Here is a 24,956-nt window from a genome sequence, read left to right as displayed (position 1 = left end):
GCTAGCAACGCCTCACATCTGCAGTCTTCAGACCAGACCTGGTACGCTATATGGACGACAGGTAAGCCTTCTAGTGAAAGTATGCATGTTAGTGGCATGCCTGTAAGCATGAACAGCCTGTTTGATGGTGGCCATTGGGCGTCTTATATTGCGCCTGCCATTCTGAATGTCATTGCTTTGCATATGCCGGGTGTATTTTTTAACGTTAACAGAACCTTTTTTTTTCAACGCCCCTGGCATGCTGCACAAATCTATTCATTTGGCTGGATTACTCGGAGAGCCGGACATTAGCTCCACTGAAAATCAAAGTGTGCACTTGATTAATTACTGAAATTTTGCTAATGAACTTCTTACCTAATTACTTGAGGGCACATATTGCCATATACGAATTGAAGCCAATGATCTCCCAAGGCACATTTTCTTGTAAATAATTTTGAAACTAGGACCAGTTCTATATAAGCGCTGCCGTACTTCCAGGGAAGATTCGCTGTTCTACTTACGATTTTACCAAAACGCCTTTTAATGCACCGAAGGGCAGAAAATTTGGGAACGAATATCCCTAAACTAGCGTCATCATATTTCGTTCTAAGTGGCTTTCACTTTCGAAATGACCGGCTAAAATTCACATACCGCAATATTGGTCGTAAACAAAAAAAAAGGTAGACGTTATTTAGCAAACTTTATTAATTAGCGAAGTTGTCATTTTAGTGTCTCGTGCAAATAATGTGTGCCACTCAAAGTAATCTAGGTTAAGTAGAATTCTCTTACATGCCGCTGGTGACATCTAACTATTTGGTTAACGAAAAAAAAAAGTTCCTGCATATCTGATGAGTGTATCAATACATAATTGCATCTGTGACTGTAAAGGAAAAAAAAAATTCTGAGGTCTTAGGTGCCAAAACCACATTCTGATTATGATGCACACCTTATCGGGGGACTCTGGAATATATTTGGTCACCTGTGGTTCTTTACCGTGCCTCCTATCTATACACGTACGCGAGTGTCTTTTTTATTGCATTCTGTCTCATCAAAGTTTGGTAGCCGCACTCGGGATTGAACCCGCGACTTCGCGCTCAGTGTCCAAACAAGCCAGCCACAGATCTTCCATTGCGGAACATCGGTGACCAAGTCTCAGAAGTTTGCTTACACTAGCTGAAGCATATGGTGCACGCTAGATTGCTGACCGTAATGCCGTGAACACCGTGAAGAAAAATGTCGTACGCAGCCTGGTTGGTTACAGACTTCGGCTATTTTGATGGTAAGCGCTAGTCCGAACGCCATCAACAGACATAATTTAATGAAGTTCCCACTCGGGCAAAAGCAACCGCAGGTAAAAAGCGATTGTGGAGGTAAAGAATTCTTTCAATTAAAATGTGATTTTTTTTCTTGAGCATGCCGACGGTGTAACTGGTCCGCGTATTTCTTTCAGAAAACAAGGCAGTACGCAGTGGTGGGTGTTGGATAGTGATAACATTAGCTTAAGAAAGGTAGGTTCTATCAAGAGAAACAAGCTTAAGAGCGAACTGTGCTAATGGAAAAAGAAAACAATGCGTATGAATACATGTGTTGTCGAAACTTGAAAACGAGAAAAAATAGATGCTGGCTAAGTTTAAAAACACTGCTCGATGAAGAAATAGACAGTCATGTACAGTTAAAATTTCTTAAAAGTTACCAAAAGAAAATTACTAAAGACATGACTGTTTAAACAAAAGTGGGTGGCGAGGACCTGAGTAGCTCCTTTCAGACCATATGCCAGACTGAAGAAAGTTAGGCACTCTTCATTTAATTTTTTTTATATAATGAACATAGTGTTACCAAAAGGCACCAGCTTTTCGAAAGAGGTTCTGTAAGGTAATGTCACTCCGAGGATACACAGCCTTCAGGAATGTCTGATGGTATACACAATGAATCTCTACCATCAGCTACAACAGTCTATTCAACATCGGCATCATACAGCAATTCGTGAAGTATAATGGCATGATCTGACATTGCATCCCAATATAAAGAACACACTTGTATAACAAATACACCCAAATAAAGCACAATATTATGTATTCAGGAGACATTTTAAGAAATTTGGGGTGAGAAATTAACGTCGCGCTGAGACTCACTGGTAGCATGAGATCATAACCTGGAAAATGACGGCAGCTAATGGCATCAACATTTCTAACAAATTTGCTGATTGCATTAAACATTAACAATACATTTGAGTGCTCTTCCACTCAAATCAAGAGCAACCAAGTCATGTAACACATGATCGTGACGGAATACGCCAAATGGACGTTTTTTCACCTAAAAACGCGGCAATGAGGTTACAGCAGGACAACTCTTGCACTGCGTAAGCTATATCTATTACCGAGGTCAGTGCACTTGCTTAACACAAGCGAGTCGTGTACTCCAGACTGCACCAGCGACGTTAGCAATACCACTTGGTGCAAAACCGGCCGGACCATAAGGAACTATTTAGAGCTACTGACCGTTAGAAGGGCCTTCTAGACGTCTCTTGACCTCTGTGCGCAGTCAACTGTACAAACCTCCACTTGAATTACCGCTAAGCATGTAGGCGGCCGTGATTTCTGTCTAGCAACTTAGCCGTGCGACTTTTGTGGTGGACTATCCGGCAGATTTGCCCGCCCTGTGACTTAAGCTTTGACGAACTTGTGAGCCAGAGCTCACAGGTTCGTCCCGCTCGCATCGGCCAAATACAAGAACACGCGTATACTTTGATTTTGGGTGCACGTTAATGTACCCAAGCATGTTAAAAATAATGTGAAGGAGTCCAATAACGCGTCTTCCATAGCACCACGATTGATTTCCTGCGTTAAAGCCCATGTGGGAATCACTAAGTGTAGCCGAAATAATTCTAGCAGTATTGGTGTGCACTCCACTTTAATAGCTGGTCCACCATGCTGATTTTCCAAGATAATGCGAGTGTCCTGGTTAAATATGCTGTCAAAATCACAGCTTTTAGCATTGATCGTTTTCGATGCGATGCTGTATTACATTTCCTTGCGATAATTCATTAGGCCAATTCTGGTAATAGTTCCTGCCTTATTGCGCTGGTATCGACGGTATATCATATCCCGAGCAGTACTTTAGCAAAGTATTACAAAAACTTTAGGTACATTATAAACATATAATCTATGTTCCCAACGACTTTACTATAAATTTCATATCAAAATTCTCCGCGTAGCAACTTGCTGCCAAAGTGAATCTCAGTATGCCGATGCGCACTCGTTATAAGCTAAAACGAATTAGTGCGTGTCACAGACATGTCGTACCGGGATAATATAGTTCTATTCTAATGCTATTTCCTTTCTCGCTTCGTCACTGGTCCGAACGGCACGGTGTCTGCTTTGCAAGCGGGATCTGCCGGTCGTGAATGGCAGATGATCAAAGGGGAACGGAATCGAGCGAAAGAAATTCTCCCAAAAGACTAACCCGCTTTCTATCCGTGTTCCATCGTAGTGAAGATGATGCTCATTCCATAGAAAAAAAGTACAACAAAAGACTTGCTTGAGACAATCGCGCTATGATTTATTCATCTCCTAGTACGTGCCATCTCACTACCTGCAGGATCCCCAGTAGTTCAACACGGGGCCAAACTCCCACCGGTCGGGGTGGCCGACGTGGCTGTCGTTGAAACCACTGGTGCTCCACTGGAACACCGGCTGCTGGCTCCATGTCGGACCACTGATAGCGAAGAACTGCTGCTGTTTGAATTGTTCGTAGGTGGTGAGCTGAAAACAATAAGAAAACAAATTCATAGATGCGCACTCACACTGTAAAGTGCCGAGTATCGTGCATTGTGTGCGAGGCCCGATAACAGCTGCAGTCCAACAACGTAGCACGCCTCGAATGTTGAAGCTTCGCACTGCGTTCATACTGCTCAACGTACCGGTCAACGGTACGTTCGAGCTCGTTGGCAACTGTTTTAACGATATGAGTAGACTTGCTGGCGTGACGATGCACCCGATCTAAGTGCTGCAGCGCCGCAGTAACGGCGCCCTGACAGCCACGAGGCCTCTCACAACGCTATCATTCATTCAGATATCATTCGTACACCCGCCTACGCCCTTCTAGGGTGTGCGCGTGTATGCAAGTGCACTATACGCCAGCGGCATTAGAGGCGACGCGCATCGACGGTGCACCGGATACGCGTTCCGCCTAATAACGCGGCCGTTCGTAGCTCTTAATTTACAGTCCGCTCAGACAGCCGTAGGCACCAGTGTGCGCATGACTGCAAAGTAGCAGTGCTAGTGTTTGGCGCACAATGCGCGTGCCAGTGGCTGAACGCTGCTAACTCTGCCGTCGGGCAGTGCGTGAACCACGAACGGCGGCAGCATGACCTCTCGTGTAGGTATGATCGCAATAGCTACAAGAAGCAGAGAAATTAGCCCAAAAGACAGAACTTCCCTAACACAGCTTCCGCATAAGAGTAAGCCAAACTTCCACTAAGCGTAAGCCTAACACACACCGTCCGCAATGCCCATGCGGTGCGCTTATACTGCGCTGTCTCGGGGCCGCATCTCCAGTCCGCTTTCTTGGGTGTTTCGGTACGGGCACTACATCTATAGCCGCAGAAGTAACAGGGAGTTTCAGATCTTGCGCACCCGAAGTTAAGGGACGTCAACCAGCGGGCTTGCAAAAGAACGCAAAAAGAGTGCGAGGGATCGCGAAGGACCTACAATGGAGTTCGGGTTTGGGCAAGAAAGTCACGTTAGTAAACTATTTATAAAACTTCCTGTTGACAAGCGTCGCTCCCACTGTTTTCAACCGGAGTCACCACGTAATATGTCACCGTAGGAGCTGGCAAGACGTCAATAAACTATGTTGTGCTACCTTGTGACATCATCGTTGCAGGAGTCGATATTCCCTATATGCAATGAGGAAGGATAAGAAAAACAGAGGGTCAATCTCTTTTGTTTTCGTTACAATGACACGAATGCAGCAAATGTGGAAATAAGAAGAATGGAAGTCTACGAAAAGACATATTGCTGCAGGCAGCAACTGAACCCACAGTTTCTTCAGGGTGCTGAAGAACTACTGTCTTGCAGCTTAGTTAGTTCATACTGAGTTCTGAAATCGATGGTTCGACGACAATTAGTCTTGTCGGGAGTAGGCATAATGAAAGGTAAAACAGAGAAAAGCGAACCAAAAATGAAAAGGTTTGAAAAACATCAAAGACATGCCTACCAAAATGAAAAAAGGTTTGAAAAACTTCTAAATGGTTCCAATTTTTCTTTAAACCTTTTCGTTTATTGTCGGCGTTTGTCTGTTTTGTCTTTCATACTGAGTTCTGTAGGGTAATGTGTAATGAAATTCTGTAGTGTAGCGGATGACCTTTCCTTTCCTACCTCTACTTTTTTCGCGCACCTACACTACTGAACTGTGGGTGGTTTTTTTTATGCTAGCCCAAAATACATGTATGTGGCTTGAGTAAATGAACATCGTGGCTAAAATGTAAATACGTTAGGGACTGATTGATGAGATTTGTTGTCCAAATCGAGCATAACGGAGGTGAGGTGCAGTAGAGTACACCTTTCGTGGTAATTTTTACCGCCTTTGTGCTCTGCCATGCGTGACCAGTGCTCGACAAAAGAGCGCTCTTTATTTCACCTTATAAGAAACGCGGCCAAACCCGCAACCTCTTGCTGCTCTCCTCAACAGCATAACCACAGAGCCATTGCTGTTTTAATGAATATATTAAACATGTCTCACTTTTTCCCTTGAATACGTTCGCTACCATGAAAAGAGGCTGACGCTAGAATTTCAACAGTATACTTAGCAATTCCAGAGTACTTCTGTGACAAAAAACACAGGGGGTATTCGCATTGCGCATTAACGTAAGCAACAAATACTGAAAAGATATCACAGTTTTACTGCAAGGGCGAAGCAATGAATACGATAGCAACATGTAACAATACACAATGTAGTGTAAGAGTCGTGGCTGTATGGCAGGATGGATTGAAGTAAGCCTGAGCTGCCTAAGTAAAAATGATCTGTTGCGCTAGCGGTCCTCTGTTTGAATCCTGCCATCGGACAGCTAAGTTTCCCTTAGAGACTTTACCACTACTTTTCCGATCGGATGTGTTTCAAACCTGTTTCCTGGGCCGACCCCAGAGGTAGTCCACGGCCGCGCCAGTAAAATTACATCATTTTCAGGTTTCAGCGCTGTTACTATTTCACACTTTTTAATATTCAGCCTGAGAAGATTTAAGGTCAAAGGCATGGGCTGTCGGTGTTTTGTTTCGTGACATTTGTTTGTCGGTTGCCATTCTTAAAATTCTGAGGTACCATTTTATCAAGGATGTGAGACCTGGCATCCTGGTAAGAGCAAAAATCTAATGTGTGCATATGCCTGTGCAGTTACGGCATGTCGTGCGCGCAAAAACGCACAAAGGTCTGCTTCATTTGCAGAACGCACCAGAATACAGTTTTGAAAGTGCAACGGCGGAAGATAGTTTAAGGGAATTCGCAAAAGCGCGCACACACACACACACACACACACACACACACACACACACACACACACACACACACACACGCACGCACGCACGCACGCACGCACGCACGCACACACACACACACACACACACACACACACACACACACACACACACACACACACACACACACACACACACACACACACACACACACACACACACACACACACACACAGACACACACACACACACACACACACACACACACACACACACACACACACACACACACACACACACACATATATATATATATATATATATATATATATATATATATATATATATATATATATATATATATATATATATATATACGCCCTTTAACTGGCAAGATACGACAGATTTGGCCTAAAATTCTTATTGCTACTTTTTTTCTTTCCAATGCTGAACTACATACTGAATTGTATACAAAAAATCTATCCAAAACTAAGCCAGATGCACTATCTCAACAATACTGTTTAACTGCCCGTTTAAAGTAAATGCATGGTGCGAGATGGTTCCTATTTTTTTTTTCGAATGAAAGCCAGCAGCGCACCACCTTTTGTATTACACGAATGATGAAAAAATGAACAAGTTGCTTGCGCTCATCAAGCATAGAAACATATTGAATAGTGAACATTTGAAACCGCAAGGCCCTCTGTGCCTAATACAGCTATGGCCTCTAGGCCGAGTGCCGTCTGGAAGGAAATCGGATAGTTCCTTTCCTGCCGCAGCTAGGCAACGCGCCGCAGCCTTCTCTGGCATTTTGGAAGACGAAGTACTTCTCTTGCCGAACACATCTCGCCCGTCTCTGTGCTTTTCTGGACTTCTCACTGCACCTGTGGGGTCTTCCGCTCCCTCCATCGCGGTGATGGATGTACAACACCCCGAGGATCCTCCCAGTTCCCGTTCACCCGCGGACATCGGTTCGAGTAAGCGAGGAAATACGTCGAGTGGTAGCGAGGACACAGAGCTGTACTCCGCATCAGGTGACGAGTCCTCGGAAGACAGCTTTCGACTTGTCCAGTACCGCAAGGCCAAACGAAGAATTATCAACTCATCTTCGGCGTCCAGCTCGAACACTGTGAAAACAGCTCCTCAACGATGGCCTCGCTCCATCCTGTTTGTGCCACAGAACGCTACCGACAACCTGCGCGTCCTCAACAGGCAAGCACTCTCCGTGTATATAGAAAATACCGTGCCAAACGAGATCAAGGATGTTATGATAAACACTAGGTGAAACATCCTGGCAATCGATGTGATGAACCCGAGCGCGCTGACCATACTGCAACATGTAACGCAGCTGGGAAATATCAAGGTCCGATTCATCGTGCCAACGAATGGTGCCACAATAACAGGAGTCATCTATGACATTGACAATGAAATATCTAATGCAGACCTCCCAATTCTCATAAAACCAGCAAGCGAACACAACGTCATTGTGCATGTTCGTCGCCTCGGCAACACACGTTGTGTGAGGATAAAGTTGAAAGGCGACTGCCTTCCACCCTACGTGAAGGTCGGCCACTTTCGCCACCAGGTTCGACCATTTATTCCAAGACCAATGTAATGCTTCAATTGTCAGAAGATTGGACATGTGAAGGGTGTTTGCAGAAATTCGGCCGTATGCCCTCGATGTGCCGAACCCAACTCAGAAGACAACTGAAGCGCAACCACGTTGAAGTGTCCTAACTGTCAAGGTGATCACTGCGCCTCTTCCAAAGACTGTTCCCAGATCAAGAAAGAGATCACCATTCTTAAACAAATGGGGAGAGACAACTCTACCCACAAAGAGGCCGCTGTGAAAGTACGGCGAAGACGACGTCACCGACGAAGGTCTTCACGACGGAAAACATCAAGCTTTCAGGAAAAGTCAACTCGTCAAGCATCAACATCAGCGGAAGTTTCCAGCACTCCGAACACCGATGTTGGAAGGGAGAAAACTGCCAGATCTCTATCCACAAAGGAATGGCCGCCACTTCCACGTACACGACCGCCAGAAGAGCCACAGAAGAAGCCGCCTCCAGTACAGCAAGGTGCTGTATCCGAGGAGTCGCGGAAAACAGATGAGCAAGTGATAGCACTTATTAGGCCTTTAATGAATGCCATTGGCGTGTTGCTAAGCAACATGCACACACCGTCTGCCAGAAGTGCGCTTCAAGTACTGGACGCTCTGAGTCCGGTGCTTGCAACCCTTGAGTAGATGATGGATCCACAGCCACGGTCTTTTAGGGAAGAGGTCCGACAAGCAGCTATTTTTCAGTGGAATGCCCGCGGACTCAGAGCGCGGCTTTCGGATTTCCGTCGCTTCGTGTACTCCAATATGTTTCCCATTATCGTCATTTGCGAGCCGAACTTATCGAACGAAATCAGGCTTTCTGGATATGAATTACTTATGTCGTCAACTGTTTACGAAAACAGTAAGGTTTTGGTGTTTATTCGCCGTGACCTCACCTACACTCATCAGCCTGTACAGCCTGATGACAATGATCAATATATATGCCTAAACGTAAGGAAAAAGAATTTGGCCTTTACTTTTGTAGGCGCCTACCTATCTCCGTCAAGTCGATTTGATTACAAAAGACTACGAGACATCCTTTCCTCAACTTCCAATCCCTGGGTCATCATTGGAGATTTCAACGCCCATCATACACTCTGGGGAAGTCCGATGATCAACGCAAGAGGCAGAGCTCTGGTATATTTCGCCTCCAGTAATGAAATTTGGCTGCTGAATGATGGAAGTCCTACGTTCTTACGTGGCTCCACGTACAGCAGCTGCCTTGACTTGGCTTTCGTCTCACGAAGCCTTGTCAGACGTGCAGGGCGGTTTGCGGACATAGAGACGCACGGAAGCGACCATATCCCCACGTACATCAAGATCAGAGGATTGTCCCCTTCCAAAATACGGGATACGATTCAAAGAGTGGACTGGCCTAAATTTCAATCTATTATGGAAGAACACTGCGACGCCAATCCATCTTTCGACTTGGAAGAGGCAATCAAGAGCGCGGTGCAAGACACTATGCGTACTCTCACATGCTCTTCGAAACTGAATGAATTTTATGTGGAACTAGAACGACTTTGAGCAATCCGACGACGTGCTGAACGAAGATACCGACGTACGAAGACAATGGACGATCTACGGACCGCCAGGCGCACGCAAAAGAAGATACAGCGCCGGTTGGACAAGCTCGATTCGCAACGTTGGGCTGCCTTCTGTGAGTCGCTAGATCCACGCAAACCTTTATCTCAACTATGGAGAACGGTGCGCGGTCTCCGGACACTTCCCGTACAGCGATTCCCATTCAAGGCGCTTGCCCTCTCTCAAAAGAGATCGGAGATTGACATGACAGAGGATTTCTGCGCCAGATTACCCAGCCAACTCACAGCTACCAACATTCTATCACCTTCGAGCAGCTGTCCGCCACCACGTGATCACCGGTTGGATCTACCATTCTCAATCCACGAACTTAAGGCAGCATTAGCTTTGTGTAGCCGCACATCAGCGCCAGGACCCGACGGTATTTCCTACCGAGTTCTGTGTCACCTGGGGGAGCGAGCGAGAGGAGTTCTCCTTGAGGTGTACAATAAATCTTGGAGAAATGGCACGCTACCAACCTGGAAGACGAGTCGCCTTGTTCCACTGCTGAAGCCTGGCAAATCGCCGTTGGAACTCTCATCATATCGCCCGATCGCTTTGGCGAGCTGTATGGGCAAAATAATGGAGAGGATGGTCCTAGGACGTCTGGAGTGGTACTTGGAGTACCACAACACCTACCCAGATGCCATGGCAGGCTTCCGACGCGGTCGATCATCGATCGATAACGTCGTCGACCTGGTCACTTACATTCAACATGAGAAATGCCGTAAGCGCCTCTGCGCTTCTTTATTCCTCGACGTTAAAGGGGCGTGTGACAACGTTACGCATGAAGCCATCCTCTCTGCTCTCGCAGAGGTAGGAGTGGGTGGTCGGATGTTTCAATGGATACGGAGCTATCTATCCATGCGATCCTTTTTTGTAAGCACCGAGGAAGGCCATACTTCGCTACATTATAGCTACCGCGGCGTCCCTCAGGGCGGCGTACATAGCCCTGTGTTATTTAATCTAACACTAATTGCTCTCCTTGACCAAGTGCCAACCACAGTCAGGCTATCAATGTACGCGGATGACATCTGCATATTGACGTCTGCAGTAACACGCCTACAGTTGCGTGCGAGAATTCAGAGAGCCGCCACACAAACTGCTATCTACCTCCGTAATCGAGGACTGGAAATTTCCTCCGAGAAATGCACACTAGTTCCATTTACGCGCAAACCCATGACAAACTACAGTGTAACGATAAATGGCCAAATAATACGACGGGTCCGATCGTACAAGTTTCTAGGTGTCATAATCGACAGGGACTTGTCATGGAGCCCACACGTATCATACGTGAAAAAACGGTTGACAGGCATCTGCCACCTGTTCAAGTTTTTCGCTGGCAATACCTGGGGAATGTCGCCAAGTGCCACGTTACAACTGTACAGGCTGCTTTTTCTAGGATTTCTGCGATACAGCTTGCCAGTAATAAACAATAATAATAATAATATATGGGGTTTTACGTGCCAAAACCACTTTCTGATTATGAGGCCCGCCGTAGTGGAAGAATCCGGAAATTTAGACCACCTGGGGTTCTTTAACAGTAATAAACAACATAGGCAAAACGAATCTACGCACAATACAAAGTCTTCAGGGTCAAGTGCTCCGGCTCTGTCTAGGCCTGCCTCAGAGTGCTTCAACAGTGGCTACGATAGCAATCGCTAGAGACCACCTCGTCAAGACCCACATTGAAATTGAAGTACTCAGGACCCATAAAGGCATCTAGCCAGGACTCGTCGTCACCATTTAGCCTCTCTACCAGCGGACAGACCACACACATCTTTCAGCAAAACGATAACTGCATATGATGAATCATTGCCAGCTTGTTTCACTCCGGCTGCGAGACCTTCGATCCCTCCATGGTGCCTCGCTAAGCCAAAGATCAATCTTGCAATACCTGGTATCTCGAAAAAAGCTGATCTGTCATCACCAGCTCTTAGACAGCTGACGCTACTATATTTGTACGAGAACTGCCGTGAATCTACGAATATTTACACTGATGGATCTGTCCTTCCAAGCAACTCCGCGGCGGCAATCGTCATACCAGCGAAAGCTACAACAATCAAATTTAAGACGACCCACGCGACAACATCGACGGCAGCAGAGCTCGCAGCGCTCTTTACTGCCCTTCATCACATTGGTGATGAACCGCCACACAAGTGGACAATATTCTGCGATTCGAAGGCGGCACTGCAGTCTCTACTGTCACCTTTTCGACGCGGAACGCACGAACAACTAATATTCCATATTGCAGAGACGTTACACCATATAAGGGATGCAGGCCATGAAATAACCTTTCAGTGGCTTCCAAGTCACTGCGGGATTATCGGCAATGAACGGGCGGATCACGCTGCCTGATCAGCCCCTACCGAGGAGTGCCAAATCCCAATTCCTCTTTCTAGAACTGACGCGGCACGGAAGCTCCGCCTACTTGCTCGGCAGTGCACCGCGTCGCAATGGAATGAGCCACAAATAAGAAATACGCGACTGTACTCACTTGATCCCACACTAAGTCTTCGAGCGCCTTGACGTGGCACCGTGTCATAACATGGCGGCCGTGACTCAACGAAAAGCATCGCTGGGAAACGTGTTTGGACGCCACCTATTCCTATCAGCATCCTGCAGTGAACTTCGCCTGTACATGCCGCGCCCCCTAGCAGCGGCGTTGAGCACCCGCGACTAAGCCCTCACCGTCATTTCACCATTGTTCGTGGTGCGCTCAGGCCCGCCTGAAAGCCTGCTTTTCCAATTTTTCAATGGTTTCATCGCGGCCACTAGGCAGCTCCTCCGTGAGAAGTTTGAACAAAAAGAACAAACACAGATACTTCTGCATTAAGGAATGCCACAGCGGCGAAGGGGGTGTCGGCATCAAATTGTACCGCTTCCCTTCAAACCGGTGGAAGCAACCCGGCGACTGAAGTGGATCGTCGTGGTTCGTGTTCGTCTTGCGAATTCCTGTTAAAAGAACTAAGACGTAAATATAAACACGAAGAAGAAAAAGGAACCAGTAGCGGTATCCTTAAAAACAAACAATAAAGCGTAAACTGCATAAAAACGGATTAAAAATTAGTTTAGATAGTTGTTTAGCTCGTCTTACTCCAAAACAAATGCGCAGTGGTTGTTGCATTTCAAATGTAGCTTCGTAACAGGTGTCGGCATCAAATTGTACCGCTTCCCTTCAAACCGGTGGAAGCAACCCGGCGACTGAAGTGGATCGTCGTGGTTCGTGTTCGTCTTGCGAATTCCTGTTAAAAGAACTAAGACGTAAATATAAACACGAAGAAGAAAAAGGAACCAGTAGCGGTATCCTTAAAAACAAACAATAAAGCGTAAACTGCATAAAAACGGATTAAAAATTAGTTTAGATAGTTGTTTAGCTCGTCTTACTCCAAAACAAATGCGCAGTGGTTGTTGCATTTCAAATGTAGCTTCGTAAGCGCTCCGTGCTGGAGCTTTGTACGCACTGTGCTTATTCCCACGCTAAGATCAAGACGCAACTGCTGGCACCGGGCTCATTTCTCGCGCGTATAACCGCAGAACTAGAGTTGGAGTGCAATGCAGCACAGGTCGAGTATTCGAAAATTAGCATTTCCCTTGCGCATGCTAGCGCACATTTGTTCAGCCTTCACGTTGTTTAGTCTCAGCTGATTGCTCTCCATTATGCTTAAATGGTAATGCCCTCTCACATATGAGACCAAACGACAATACTCGAATACGCTCCAGGCACTCTCTCAACGGAGAAGAAAGCACTTACAAGCCAATTCGCCAAAACTTCTACAATTGTGAGGTGAAAGACACGCTGCAAGTAATGAATGTACAATTGACGGTTGAAAAACGTCCACGGTCGTACTTTCTCACTTAAGTGGTATAAAATAGTGATTTGCTAATTTACTTTAAGTTCAACGCGGTAAGCATGCGTGCTTTGCTGTGACAAATACTTCGCGATTGGCGGTGGTTGCTTAGTGGCTATGGTGATGGGCTGCTAACCACGAGGTCGCGAGATCAAATCCCGACCGCGGTGGCCGAATTTCGACGGGGGCGAAATGCGACAACACCCGTGTGCTTAGATTTAGGTCCACGTTAAAAAAACCCAGCAGTTCCACGAGATGTTTTTGAGACTGGTATGCACGTTTCTGGACGCACCTTTTTGCCTTCAAACAGTATTTTAGTCTCCAATTTGGTTTTCTATGAGCTACTGAAATTGCGGGAAGTAAACATGTGAAAACCTTTACTAATTTGGTTGCCCAAATTTTTATCGTAGTAAATCAGATATGACCACTACGTTTGCTAAGCAGAGATCGATGAAGCCTGCAGCTTTGTACTTCACTTTTTACTTCAGCTGTACTTCAGTATAAACGTCATCTGCGGCAGTGACGAGCTCATACAAGCAAGGATCGCCAAATCATGACCAGAAGACCATGTTCCTCAAGGCATCAACATTCCGTGGGGAATGCGACATCCTTGCAACAGAATGTCATGCTCAGAAACTACGAGGACCGCCACAGAAGCTACGACGAGCAAGCGAGACCTTATTCTCCATTTGTAGGTCAAGTAAGCCGCCGAGCTGCCGAAAATGACGCCTAACGGTCATACTCTGAAGTTAGGAACACTTTGACAAGGTGAAAGCTCCTATGTTTCAAATTGCCTTTAAAAAGTGCAGTCTATTTGTAAGAACATTCCTTGTATGTCATACTTGCGAATAAGGAGCGTAGGTTTGTGCTGTTTTCTCACGGCTGATTTAGCAAAAATGGTAGGAGTGCTGTAAATGCAGTATTTAGGGAGCATAAAGGCCTTTCTGACTAAGGCCTGCTCAGACAAACACAGCAGAGGAAAGACGGGTCCTCATGAGGAGGGTGGCGACAACTTCGACAAGAGTAAAGTTCCTGCAGTCCCCTATATACACTACTTTTCGCATAATCTAAACATATAGCGCAGTGAGCAGACATCAATGTAATATTTTCGCCGCCGAACGAACTGGGTTGCCTTTGCTGGGAGAAAATATCCCGCAAATGTCGCAAGAAGAACATGTAAAAAAAAAACCGTAACAAGAGATCGAATGCCACGTAGGCGTTACATATCCCACTCCAAAAATTGCGGAATAGGATTCATGGGCCAGACAGGCAGATGTCTGAATGAGCAACTGAGTGAACACAGAAACAAAGAGAGAAAGATACCTGAGGAGTTTTGTTTTGTAATTGACTAAAATGTAGCTGCAGTTACCGTTTTCAAGGTACGATTATTCTAGGCAGAAATTAGTATGACTTATCTCGCATAAAAGCAGACTAGAACGCCAGATATCATGATGAATGCTAATGCATGCATCACGTCTGTTGCGATGTCAAATAAATAATTTGAATTTCTGTGCATCAGCTGAAATTATAAGTGTCAGCATTTTATTTCTGCAGTCGGCGTGTACAATATTTCTTGCTTGCTATTCTTCTTTTTCTGCTTTATGAGAGACTACGCTAATATACGCATTCGCTGATGCACGGCGTAGAGGTCATAAGTATGGCATGGCACCTGCAAATAAAACATATTTTTGGAACTTTGCGTTGTGTCTGTGTTTTTCATATGCTTTCTTTTGTCTTTATCTGTGTGTTCTACAACTGCATTCAAGGAACAAGTTAAATTAGCCGTTGTATACTTAAATTTATTCGAATTGTACAGCGAATTCGTTGTAATCGTCTTCATCGTGCAGGCGTTCACGATACATATAAAAACATAGGAACTCGGTGGGGACGTAATCAATCCTTTCTTTTGCAGGCCACTCAGCTGTAGTGGTGTATGTTGTAAATGCGTACAACTGCACTAGCTCTTTCCAATCGTCGAAGTGTTGCTATCTTTGAGGTCCATCACAAGTTCGTTTACGGCGTCCTGTATCTACATCGTACCATCTGCACACATTTCTATAGTTGTTACAAATCACCGCGTAACCAGGAATACTCTATGCAGCTCAGTGCACTTAGAGTGCAGTGCAGGTACCATTACCATTTGCATAAAGTACATGGAATACGCGCAATACGCACATTTCAAGGGGAACAGGATAATCTCGTGTTGTAGATGAAGGATTATGAATCAGCCCACGTGCGTATTGGTAACGTTACGAAATGTGGGTTTTTTTCTCTTGTCAATTATCGACATCAGATGGGACAGAAGTGTGCGATGACACCCTTTATTAGTGAAAAGTTAATCGTCAGTACGGTGACGTGATCGAATGTGATGGCGGCGCATGGTCACGGAAGCCAAAACTATAGCATTTCATGGCTTTGCAGCTTTCATCATGACGGTGTGTGCTCTTTTGCTAATGCAGCTTCTCACGCACATTTTGACATATTCTCAGTGAATATTGCTTTCAGAGCTGTGAAAACTTTCGATAGTCGTTCCGGTGCATAGGTCTGGTGACAGTGGAAAATTACAGAACTATGGACCGGTGTCTCTGCTTTCTCCGTCCGCCACAATTCTAAAAAGTTCTGCTAGGCGGGAATTTGGCCTTTCATTTCAAATGCAAAATGCTACAGCAACAACATGGTTTTAAGCCTGGGCTATCTACTGAAGCCAACCTGATGTCATTGCCTAAAGGTGTTGCAGCTATTCTTGAGGACATAAATCAGGTAGACTAGGCATGTTAATTTTGAAAATCTTTTGATTTCGTTACTCATAACATTCTAGTGCATAAGTCAAATACGTATGGTGCTAGTGATATGCTCCCTGTTGGCTTCCTAAGGGCTACTTTTTATCAATGCAGAGCTTTTGTGTACTGGGAACTTTATCAGAACCCTATATTGCGAGCCGTAGTATACCCCAGAGCTTAATTTTTGGGCCTATTTTTCTAAGTGTTTTCATAAATTATCTTTGTAGTATGCTGACAATATCAAACTGTTCGCTCCTGTTAAAGACTTAAGAGCTGTCATGCTCTGCAAAGCGAAGTTAATTGGTGGTGAACTGACGCCATTCTAACGACGTACTTAGAAACTCAGAAAAGAACATCTTAATGCATTTTACAAGAGAAAAACAATCCTGTTGATCTGGTATACATTTTGGAAGGCACACTGTTGAAAAGAAAGCTATGGAACTAAAGATTAAGGTGCTCATTTTTTAGTAAGCGAAAATTCAATGACCATGTAAACCATTTCCTAAGTGCTTCTTTTTGCGTTCTTGGCTTTGTGTAACCCCGAAAAACTCATGCCTTTAGCAATTTCGATTTTTTATTGCATTGCTTCAATCTCTGAAATAACATTGACGTTGTTGTTCAGGATAAAATTAATGACACGCATATTTGTTAGTACGCTTTTCGATAATTAAGTTGTGGGGCTTTACGTGACAAAACCACTTTCTCATTACGAGGCACGCCGTAGAGGGGGACTTTAAAAATTTGGACCACCTGGGGTTCTCGAACGTGCACCTAAATCTAAGCACATGGAAGTTCTCGCATATAGCCCCCGCCATGGCCGGGATTTGATCCCACGACCTCGTTCTTAGCAGCCCAACACCATAGCCACTAAGCAACCACGGCGGTGTTGCGTTTCGCCTGCGACACGTGGTTTTGCCGGCGCGACTGCGGCGGGGCGGCAGACATTTTGGCCCGATCGTCGTCGCCGCAACACTCATCGCCAGGTGTTTCCAGGCGCGACTGCGGCGATGCGACCGCCTAGGGATCATCCTCGCATTCCAGTCATTGTGCCCGAAACAGGCGATGCCAAAGCAGGGATCTCATTCCAGTCATTGTGCCCGAAACAGGCGATGCCAAAGCAGGGATCTCGTTCCAGTCATTATGCCCGAAACAGGCGATGCCAAAGCAGGGACCATCCTCTCATTACAGTCATTGTGTCCGACCGGCAGCGCCACGACAGGGTGCTACGAGATCGTGCTCGACATGGTGCTACGGCATCGCTACGACAGTGTGCGTCACCATTAGCCCATTGTACATTCACGTGCTCGTCTTTTGAGGGGTTCCTTCTTGCCCTCAACTGCGAGAGTATAAAAACAGCTGCCCCCGGACGCCAAAAGGAGGGCTCCGATTTCTTCTGTTGAGTGAAGTGCTCTCCCGTCTCTCTACTACGGTCAAACCTGACCGCCAACTCTTTGCGATGTTAAAATAAACAAGTTGTTTCGTTGTTACCAGTCGACTCATGCTTTGCCGGGACCTTCGGATGCTTCCCGTTGTACCCCAGGCCGCCAGGCCAACGCTACCCTTGGGGCTTGCGACCCAGGTACAACCACGGGCGTCAGCGCCGAGTTCCCAACAGATCGTACCAGCAGTCAGATCCAAACATCTGGTTGGCAGCGGTGAGATCGCCTACGACTTCAAACAACTGTCTGCCAGCGGTGAGATCGCGACAACGGAGGCCAGCAGCGAAGAGATGCAGTTGACTGTATGCTGAGCAGCTCAACGACGATCCGGGAGCAGTGCAACGAGCCCTGTGTGACGACTGGTTGCCTGCAGCGGAACGACTGCGCGGAATTCCTGCCTGCGAGGTTTGGTGAGTGCGGGACTTTCTTCTTCTGAGCTTTGCCAGGCTTTTGTTAGTGTCAGAAACAGAGCTGGTAATTGTGGTTGTCGTTGCTGCCGGGTTAGTTTGCGGCAAGACAATAATAAGCAGTAGAGAAAGCAGCATTCAGAGCAGCCATGGATTTGAAGTCGTTGCGCAAACCGAAATTGTTGGAGCTTGCAAGAGAGTTGGGTCTGGATGTCTCAGACAAACTAAGAAAACCTGAACTGCTAAAGGCTATTCTTGAGTTAGAGGCTGAGGATGACGAGCTGTCGGAATGCCTTGAGACTATTGAGGAGAGGTCAAAAAGACAGGAGCGCGAACTTAAAGAGCAAAAAGAGAAACAGGAGCGCGAACTTAAAGAACAGAAAGAAAAAGAAGAGCGTGAACGTAAAGAACAGAAAGAGCGAGAGCAACAAGAGAAAAAAGAAGAGCGCGAACACGCTTTGGAAATGAAGCGTCTCGAGGTAGAGATGGAACGCGCTCGTAATGGAAGTCAGGCACACGGTGCAGGAGAACGAGTATTGTTCAAAATGACTGACCTGATGCGGCCGTTTAAGCTTGGAGAGGACATTGGTTTGTTCCTGGTTAACTTTGAGCGAACGTGCGAGAAGCAGGGGTTCTCTCGGGAAACGTGGCCACAGCGCTTGCTCACTTTGTTACCCGGCGAGGCGGCCGACGTAGTCGCTCGCTTGGATAGAGAGGAGGCAGAGGATTTCGACACAGTGAAATCGAGTCTTCTAAAGAAGTACCGGCTGTCTGCGGAGGCGTTCCGTCGGAAGTTTCGGGAAAATGAGAAAGGCAGAAGTGAGTCATATACAGAGTTTGCGTATAGGCTTATGTCGAACATGCAGGAGTGGCTCAAAGAAGAGAAAGCGTTTGGTGACCACGATAAAGTTCTGCAGTGTTTCGGGCTAGAACAGTTTTATAGTCGGTTACCTGAGAACGTGCGATACTGGGTCTTGGATAGGCCAGACGTGAGTACGGTGGCTAGAGCCGCTGAGCTAGCCGAGGAGTTTGTGACGCGTCGGGCTCGCGGAGCTAAGGACGGTCAAAAGGGTGAATTTGGCTCGAAGTTTGAGAGGCCGAAGTTCACACCCATGAGAGCAAAGGGGAACACGCGTAGTGCGGATGCGAGTGGAAGCAGTGCGACCGAACCTAAGGAGACGGCGGCAGCCGAAGCCGAACGCAGAAAGCGGTTCGAGATGAGGCGAGCGGGCGTTTGTTATACGTGCCAGAAGCCGGGTCACTTTTCGGCGCAGTGTCCGGAAACAACACCAAAAGTTGTGTTTTTTTCAATAGGCAGCACTGACGAGAACATGAAGCTTCTCGAGCCTTACATGCGAGACCTCCTCGTGAACGGGAAAGAGTGCCGAGTGCTTCGCGATTCCGCAGCTACGATGGATGTAGTTCACCCATCTTACGTAGAACCCCATATGTTCACGGGCGAGTGCGCGTGGATCAAGCAAGCCGTGGAAGCTCATAGCGTGTGTCTGCCAGTAGCAAAGGTGCTTATTGAAGGACCTTTCGGAGCGCTTGAGACAGAGGCGGCAGTGTCATCTATGCTGCCACCCCAGTACCCGTACCTATTTTCAAACAGGTCCGATGACCTCCTGCGCGAGAAGGGGCTTTTGTTTGGTGAAGCTAGTGTTCAGGCCTTAACCAGATCGAAGGTTCGGGAGCTCGCTGCAAAGGCGGTAGTTGCGGGGCCGACGTTATCAAACAACGAAAAAGGGTCAGAGGCGCAGCAAGCTGATATTCAGAGCACGCCCGAACTGAATAAAATTGAGTCTGTAGCGTTGAAGGCGCCAGATACTGGAGAGGAAAATCCCGATTCGGGAAAGTTAGAAGAGCTATCTACTGATTTGCTCATCGCGCCTACGTCAGACGGACTTGATAGGTTGCTAAAAGTCAGCCGGACGGCTTTGATAGCCGAGCAAAAAAAGGATGGCAGCCTGGAAAACGTGCGCTGCAATGTCAAAGAAGGTATCGCCAGGAAAACTGCGCGTTTTGTGGAAAGAGGTGGAGTCCTGTACCGGAAGTATCTAGACCGAAGAGGAGTGGAGTTCGATCAGCTGGTCGTGCCTCAATGCTATCGTCAGGATCTGTTGCGCTTGTCACATGGGGGTTCGTGGTCCGGACACCTAGGAGTTAAGAAAACTAAGGACCGTCTCTTGCAAGAGTACTATTGGCCAGGGTGTTTTCGGGACGCAGACCATTTCGTGAGGACATGTGACACTTGTCAGCGGGTGGGCAAACCAGGGGACAAATCGAGGGCGCCGTTGAAATTGGTACCTATCATTACGGAGCCTTTTAGACGGCTCGTTATTGATACTGTGGGACCTCTGCCGGTAACAGCCACGGGGTACAGACACATTTTGACTGTGATCTGCCCAGCGACAAAGTTCCCTGAAGCAGTGCCGCTTAAAGAACTCAGCTCAGTTGAGATAGTTAATGCACTACTGTCCATATTTGCGCGAGTTGGTTTTCCTGCGGAAATCCAATCAGATCAGGGCACAGTGTTTACTAGCGCTTTGACGACAACTTTTCTCGAAAGGTGTGGGGTAAAGCTGTTACACAGCTCAGTGTACCACCCACAGTCGAATTCCGTTGAGAAGCTCCACTCCGTCATGAAGCGCGTGTTGAGAGCGTTGTGTTTTGAACATCGAACTGACTGGGAGCTGTGTCTGCCTGGGGTGATGTTTGCTTTAAGGACCGCGCCGCATGCGGCTACGGGGTTTTCGCCAGCTGAACTGGTGTACGGTCGCTCGCTTCGATCTCCGCTTCGCATGCTTCGAGAATCATGGGAAGGTAGGGGCGACGACCCAGTCGTGGTGGAGTACGTACTTAAGCTCCTCGAACGCTTAAGAAGGGCACAGGAGTTGTCAGGTGAAGCAATGACAAAGGCCCAGCAGAGGGCCAAGGTTTATTATGATCGGACAGCCAGGGCCCGTCGTTTTGAGGTGGGCGATGAGGTCATGATATTGCGCACATCGCTAAACAACAAACTAGACGTGCAGTGGGAGGGCCCAGCACGAATTGTTCAGAAACTGTCGGACGTTAACTACGTGGTAAGTCTGCCAGGAAAGCGGAAAGCACAGCAAGTTTACCACTGTAATCTGCTCAAACCTTATAGACAAAGGGAAGCAGTGGTGTGCATGATGGTAAACGTTCCTGAAGAGCTTCCGGTCGAGCTTCCGGGACTAGGCTCAGTGACGAACAGGGAAGACACCGGTCAAGTCATTAGTGACCTTATCAGTAAAGCACCGCTGTCGCCTGAGCAGAAAACCGAACTACACCAGCTATTACAAGAGTTTGAAGGTCTGTTCTCTGAGAGGCCTGGTAGGACTTCTGTACTTACTCATGATATAGAACTTACCTCCCCAGAGCCAGTACGATCCAAGGCGTATCGGGTGTCACCCCGCCAGAGCGATATTATGGAGGCTGAGGTAAAGAAAATGCTACAGCTCGGTGTTATTGAGGCAGGTGAGAGTGATTATACCTCCCCTTTGATTTTAGTTGAGGTACCGGGCAAGGAACCTCGTCCTTGCGTCGACTACCGCAGGCTTAATTCCATCACTAAGGATCAAATTTATCCGATCCCTAACATCGAGGAGCGCCTTGAGAAAGTTAGTAGCGCTCAGTTTATTTCCACCCTAGATCTTGTCAGGGGTTATTGGCAGGTTCCACTTACAGAAGAGGCTAGTAGGTATGCGGCGTTCATTTCACCAATGGGAACATTCCGTCCTAAAGTGTTGAGTTTTGGTTTGAAGAACGCGCCATACTGTTTTTCAAGCCTCATGGATAAAGTGTTACGGGGACAGCAAGAATTCGCTTTACCGTATCTAGACGACGTAGCGATATTCTCCGCATCCTGGTCTGAGCATATGGCACACTTGCGGGCAGTGCTAACCCGCCTGCGCGAAGCGGGCTTGACAGTCAAGGCTCCTAAGTGCCAGTTAGCACAGGCCGAGGTTGTCTACCTCGGTCACGTGATTGGTCAGGGTCGTCGCCGCCCCTCTGAAATAAAAGTGGCCGCTGTGCGAGACTTTCCGCAACCGCGCACCAAGACCGATATTCGGTCGTTCTTGGGTGTCGCCGGCTACTATCAGAGGTACATCCCTAGGTACTCTGATATCGCGGCTCCCCTGACGGATGCTCTAAGAAAAACAGAGCCTCAAACAGTCGTCTGGGACGAGACAAAGGAAAGAGCTTTTAGCGCCCTAAAGAGTGCCATAACAAGCCAGCCTGTGCTACGATCGCCAGACTATTCCAAAGGGTTCGTTGTTCAGTGCGATGCTAGTGAGCGAGGCATGGGCGTTGTACTGTGCCAACGGGAAAATGGAGAAGTAGAACACCCCGTCCTGTATGCTAGTCGTAAGCTGTCCAGTCGTGAGCAGGCGTATAGCGCCACCGAGAAAGAGTGTGCGTGTCTCGTGTGGGCCGTTCAGAAATTGTCATGCTATCTAGCCGGCTCGAGGTTTATCATTGAGACGGATCACTGCCCTCTCCAATGGCTGCAGACCATCTCTCCCAAAAATGGCCGCCTCCTGCGCTGGAGCCTCGCTTTACAACAATATTCCTTTGAGGTGCGTTACAAAAAGGGGAGTCTCAACGGTAACGCCGATGGCTTAAGTCGAAGCCCCTAACGTAGGAATCAGCCTCAAAATTGTTTGTTACTGATGTTTTTCTTCCTGAGGCAGGATTTTTTTTTAACATATTGCTTTTGTTTAGTGTTTCAAAGTGATGATATGCTTTCTAGTGCAATTTTTCAATTTGTGGACGCGTTCTGAGTGACGCTAGACTACTGTAAGGAACTAGGCAGTGGTATAAAAAGGGGAAAGAGCCTGGCAGGGCTTAGTGAGGGTTGTGCCGTGCTTGCTGACTGAGCGGTTGAGTTTCAGCGTAGTTCTAACGCTTGCCGGGAACGAGAACAAAAATGTGAACTCTCCCGAAGTCACTTTGCAGTGTCCCGTGCGAACCTGAACAAGAGAACGAGGCCTTCTCTGTGCGCTGCGCTCAAGAAACGTCGAGGGACGCCCGACTTCGGTTATGAGCATCATCGAGCGACATCCCTCCGGACAGCGGATGCAGTCCCCTGTCCATCGGGATCTCCTTCCCCCGGCGGGGCGGTCTGTTGCGTTTCGCCTGCGACACGTGGTTTTGCCGGCGCGACTGCGGCGGGGCGGCAGACATTTTGGCCCGATCGTCGTCGCCGCAACACTCATCGCCAGGTGTTTCCAGGCGCGACTGCGGCGATGCGACCGCCTAGGGATCATCCTCGCATTCCAGTCATTGTGCCCGAAACAGGCGATGCCAAAGCAGGGATCTCATTCCAGTCATTGTGCCCGAAACAGGCGATGCCAAAGCAGGGATCTCGTTCCAGTCATTATGCCCGAAACAGGCGATGCCAAAGCAGGGACCATCCTCTCATTACAGTCATTGTGTCCGACCGGCAGCGCCACGACAGGGTGCTACGAGATCGTGCTCGACATGGTGCTACGGCATCGCTACGACAGTGTGCGTCACCATTAGCCCATTGTACATTCACGTGCTCGTCTTTTGAGGGGTTCCTTCTTGCCCTCAACTGCGAGAGTATAAAAACAGCTGCCCCCGGACGCCAAAAGGAGGGCTCCGATTTCTTCTGTTGAGTGAAGTGCTCTCCCGTCTCTCTACTACGGTCAAACCTGACCGCCAACTCTTTGCGATGTTAAAATAAACAAGTTGTTTCGTTGTTACCAGTCGACTCATGCTTTGCCGGGACCTTCGGATGCTTCCCGTTGTACCCCAGGCCGCCAGGCCAACGCTACCCTTGGGGCTTGCGACCCAGGTACAACCACGGGCGTCAGCGCCGAGTTCCCAACAGATCGTACCAGCAGTCAGATCCAAACAGCGGGTACACTTTCCGATAGGTAAAATGGTCGGTCCTATCATTACATTACATAAGAGTTCTTGACTCGTGCAACAAGAAAATATTTAATGGCGACACAAACAATGGGACCTGCATTTTTTTTTCAGAAGCGTATTTATGTTTCTATTGTCAGCCGATCTTGCGTCATACTTCAATATCTCTCTTCAACAACACACTCTTAAAGCAATGCTTCTGCCTGTGAATGAGCCGCTAAACCATCTTGCACATTTTTTTACCGATTTCAACTAAATGCAATTAACGTGTAGAGAATATCGAGATGGTTTTCTCTGTCGATATTTGCAGCGCCGCACGAGGAAGCAAAAAAAAAAAGCCAGAACAGCTCCGTTCCTTTCTGACGGCTTTTCCGGTCCCTCCTTGTTCATATGACGCCAACAGGGTAATAATTCTCATGATGCTCAGTAAAACAAATTCTGGTGTTTTACGTAGCAAAAGCACTCTCGATTTATGGAACGTGCCGTAGCTGGACGCGCGCAGTCGCCATATTCGTTAAAGAAATATCTCAATTGTTGAAGCGACGAGGGACGAGAACGCTAGCGCAACTGTTGACGAAAGCCGGCGGAGTGTTTTTTGAAAGAAACGGGGTCCTTGCTCACTGTGCGGTATTCATATTTGTCGGAAGGTTTCATTCGATAGGTATTGCTTGGAGTGCGATAAAAGATGAACACTAGAAGAGCCTTTCTTCTCGTTTTCTGAAATGATCTGTAGCTTTCACTGCCGTAGCATCCTTGGGGAGGGTAGCGAATACGAGAGAGAAAATGCGATGGCCACGTAGTCGTCATCAAACACCTGTAAATTCACTGCGGCGGCGCAATAGTAAAAAATTCTGGCGCCTGGAGGTGCATTGTGGACTGATAATCGCTGCCACGAGATAGAAAATAGTGGAATTAAGCCCACGCTGATGGAGA

General features: G+C 47.3%; 1 protein-coding gene across 7 annotated transcripts in view; it reads right to left on the bottom strand.

Moving 5' to 3' along the window:
* Positions 1-3,518: 3,518 nt before the first annotated feature.
* LOC142592566 (putative phospholipase B-like 2) overlaps positions 3,519-24,956 on the bottom strand; it is a 137,600-nt gene continuing 116,162 nt past the window's right edge. For all 7 annotated transcript variants that reach the window (XM_075704087.1, XM_075704085.1, XM_075704090.1 and 4 more), the window contains one exon: positions 3,519-3,740. In XM_075704087.1, coding sequence (XP_075560202.1) covers positions 3,567-3,740 — 174 coding nt within the window. In that variant the 3' untranslated portion in view covers positions 3,519-3,566. The remainder of the gene's footprint in view (positions 3,741-24,956) is intronic.

The sequence above is a fragment of the Dermacentor variabilis genome, chromosome 9 (genome assembly GCF_050947875.1).
Source record: "Dermacentor variabilis isolate Ectoservices chromosome 9, ASM5094787v1, whole genome shotgun sequence".
NCBI classification, from domain to species: Eukaryota; Metazoa; Arthropoda; class Arachnida; order Ixodida; family Ixodidae; genus Dermacentor; species Dermacentor variabilis.
This window is presented reverse-complemented; position numbering and strand designations above follow the sequence as displayed.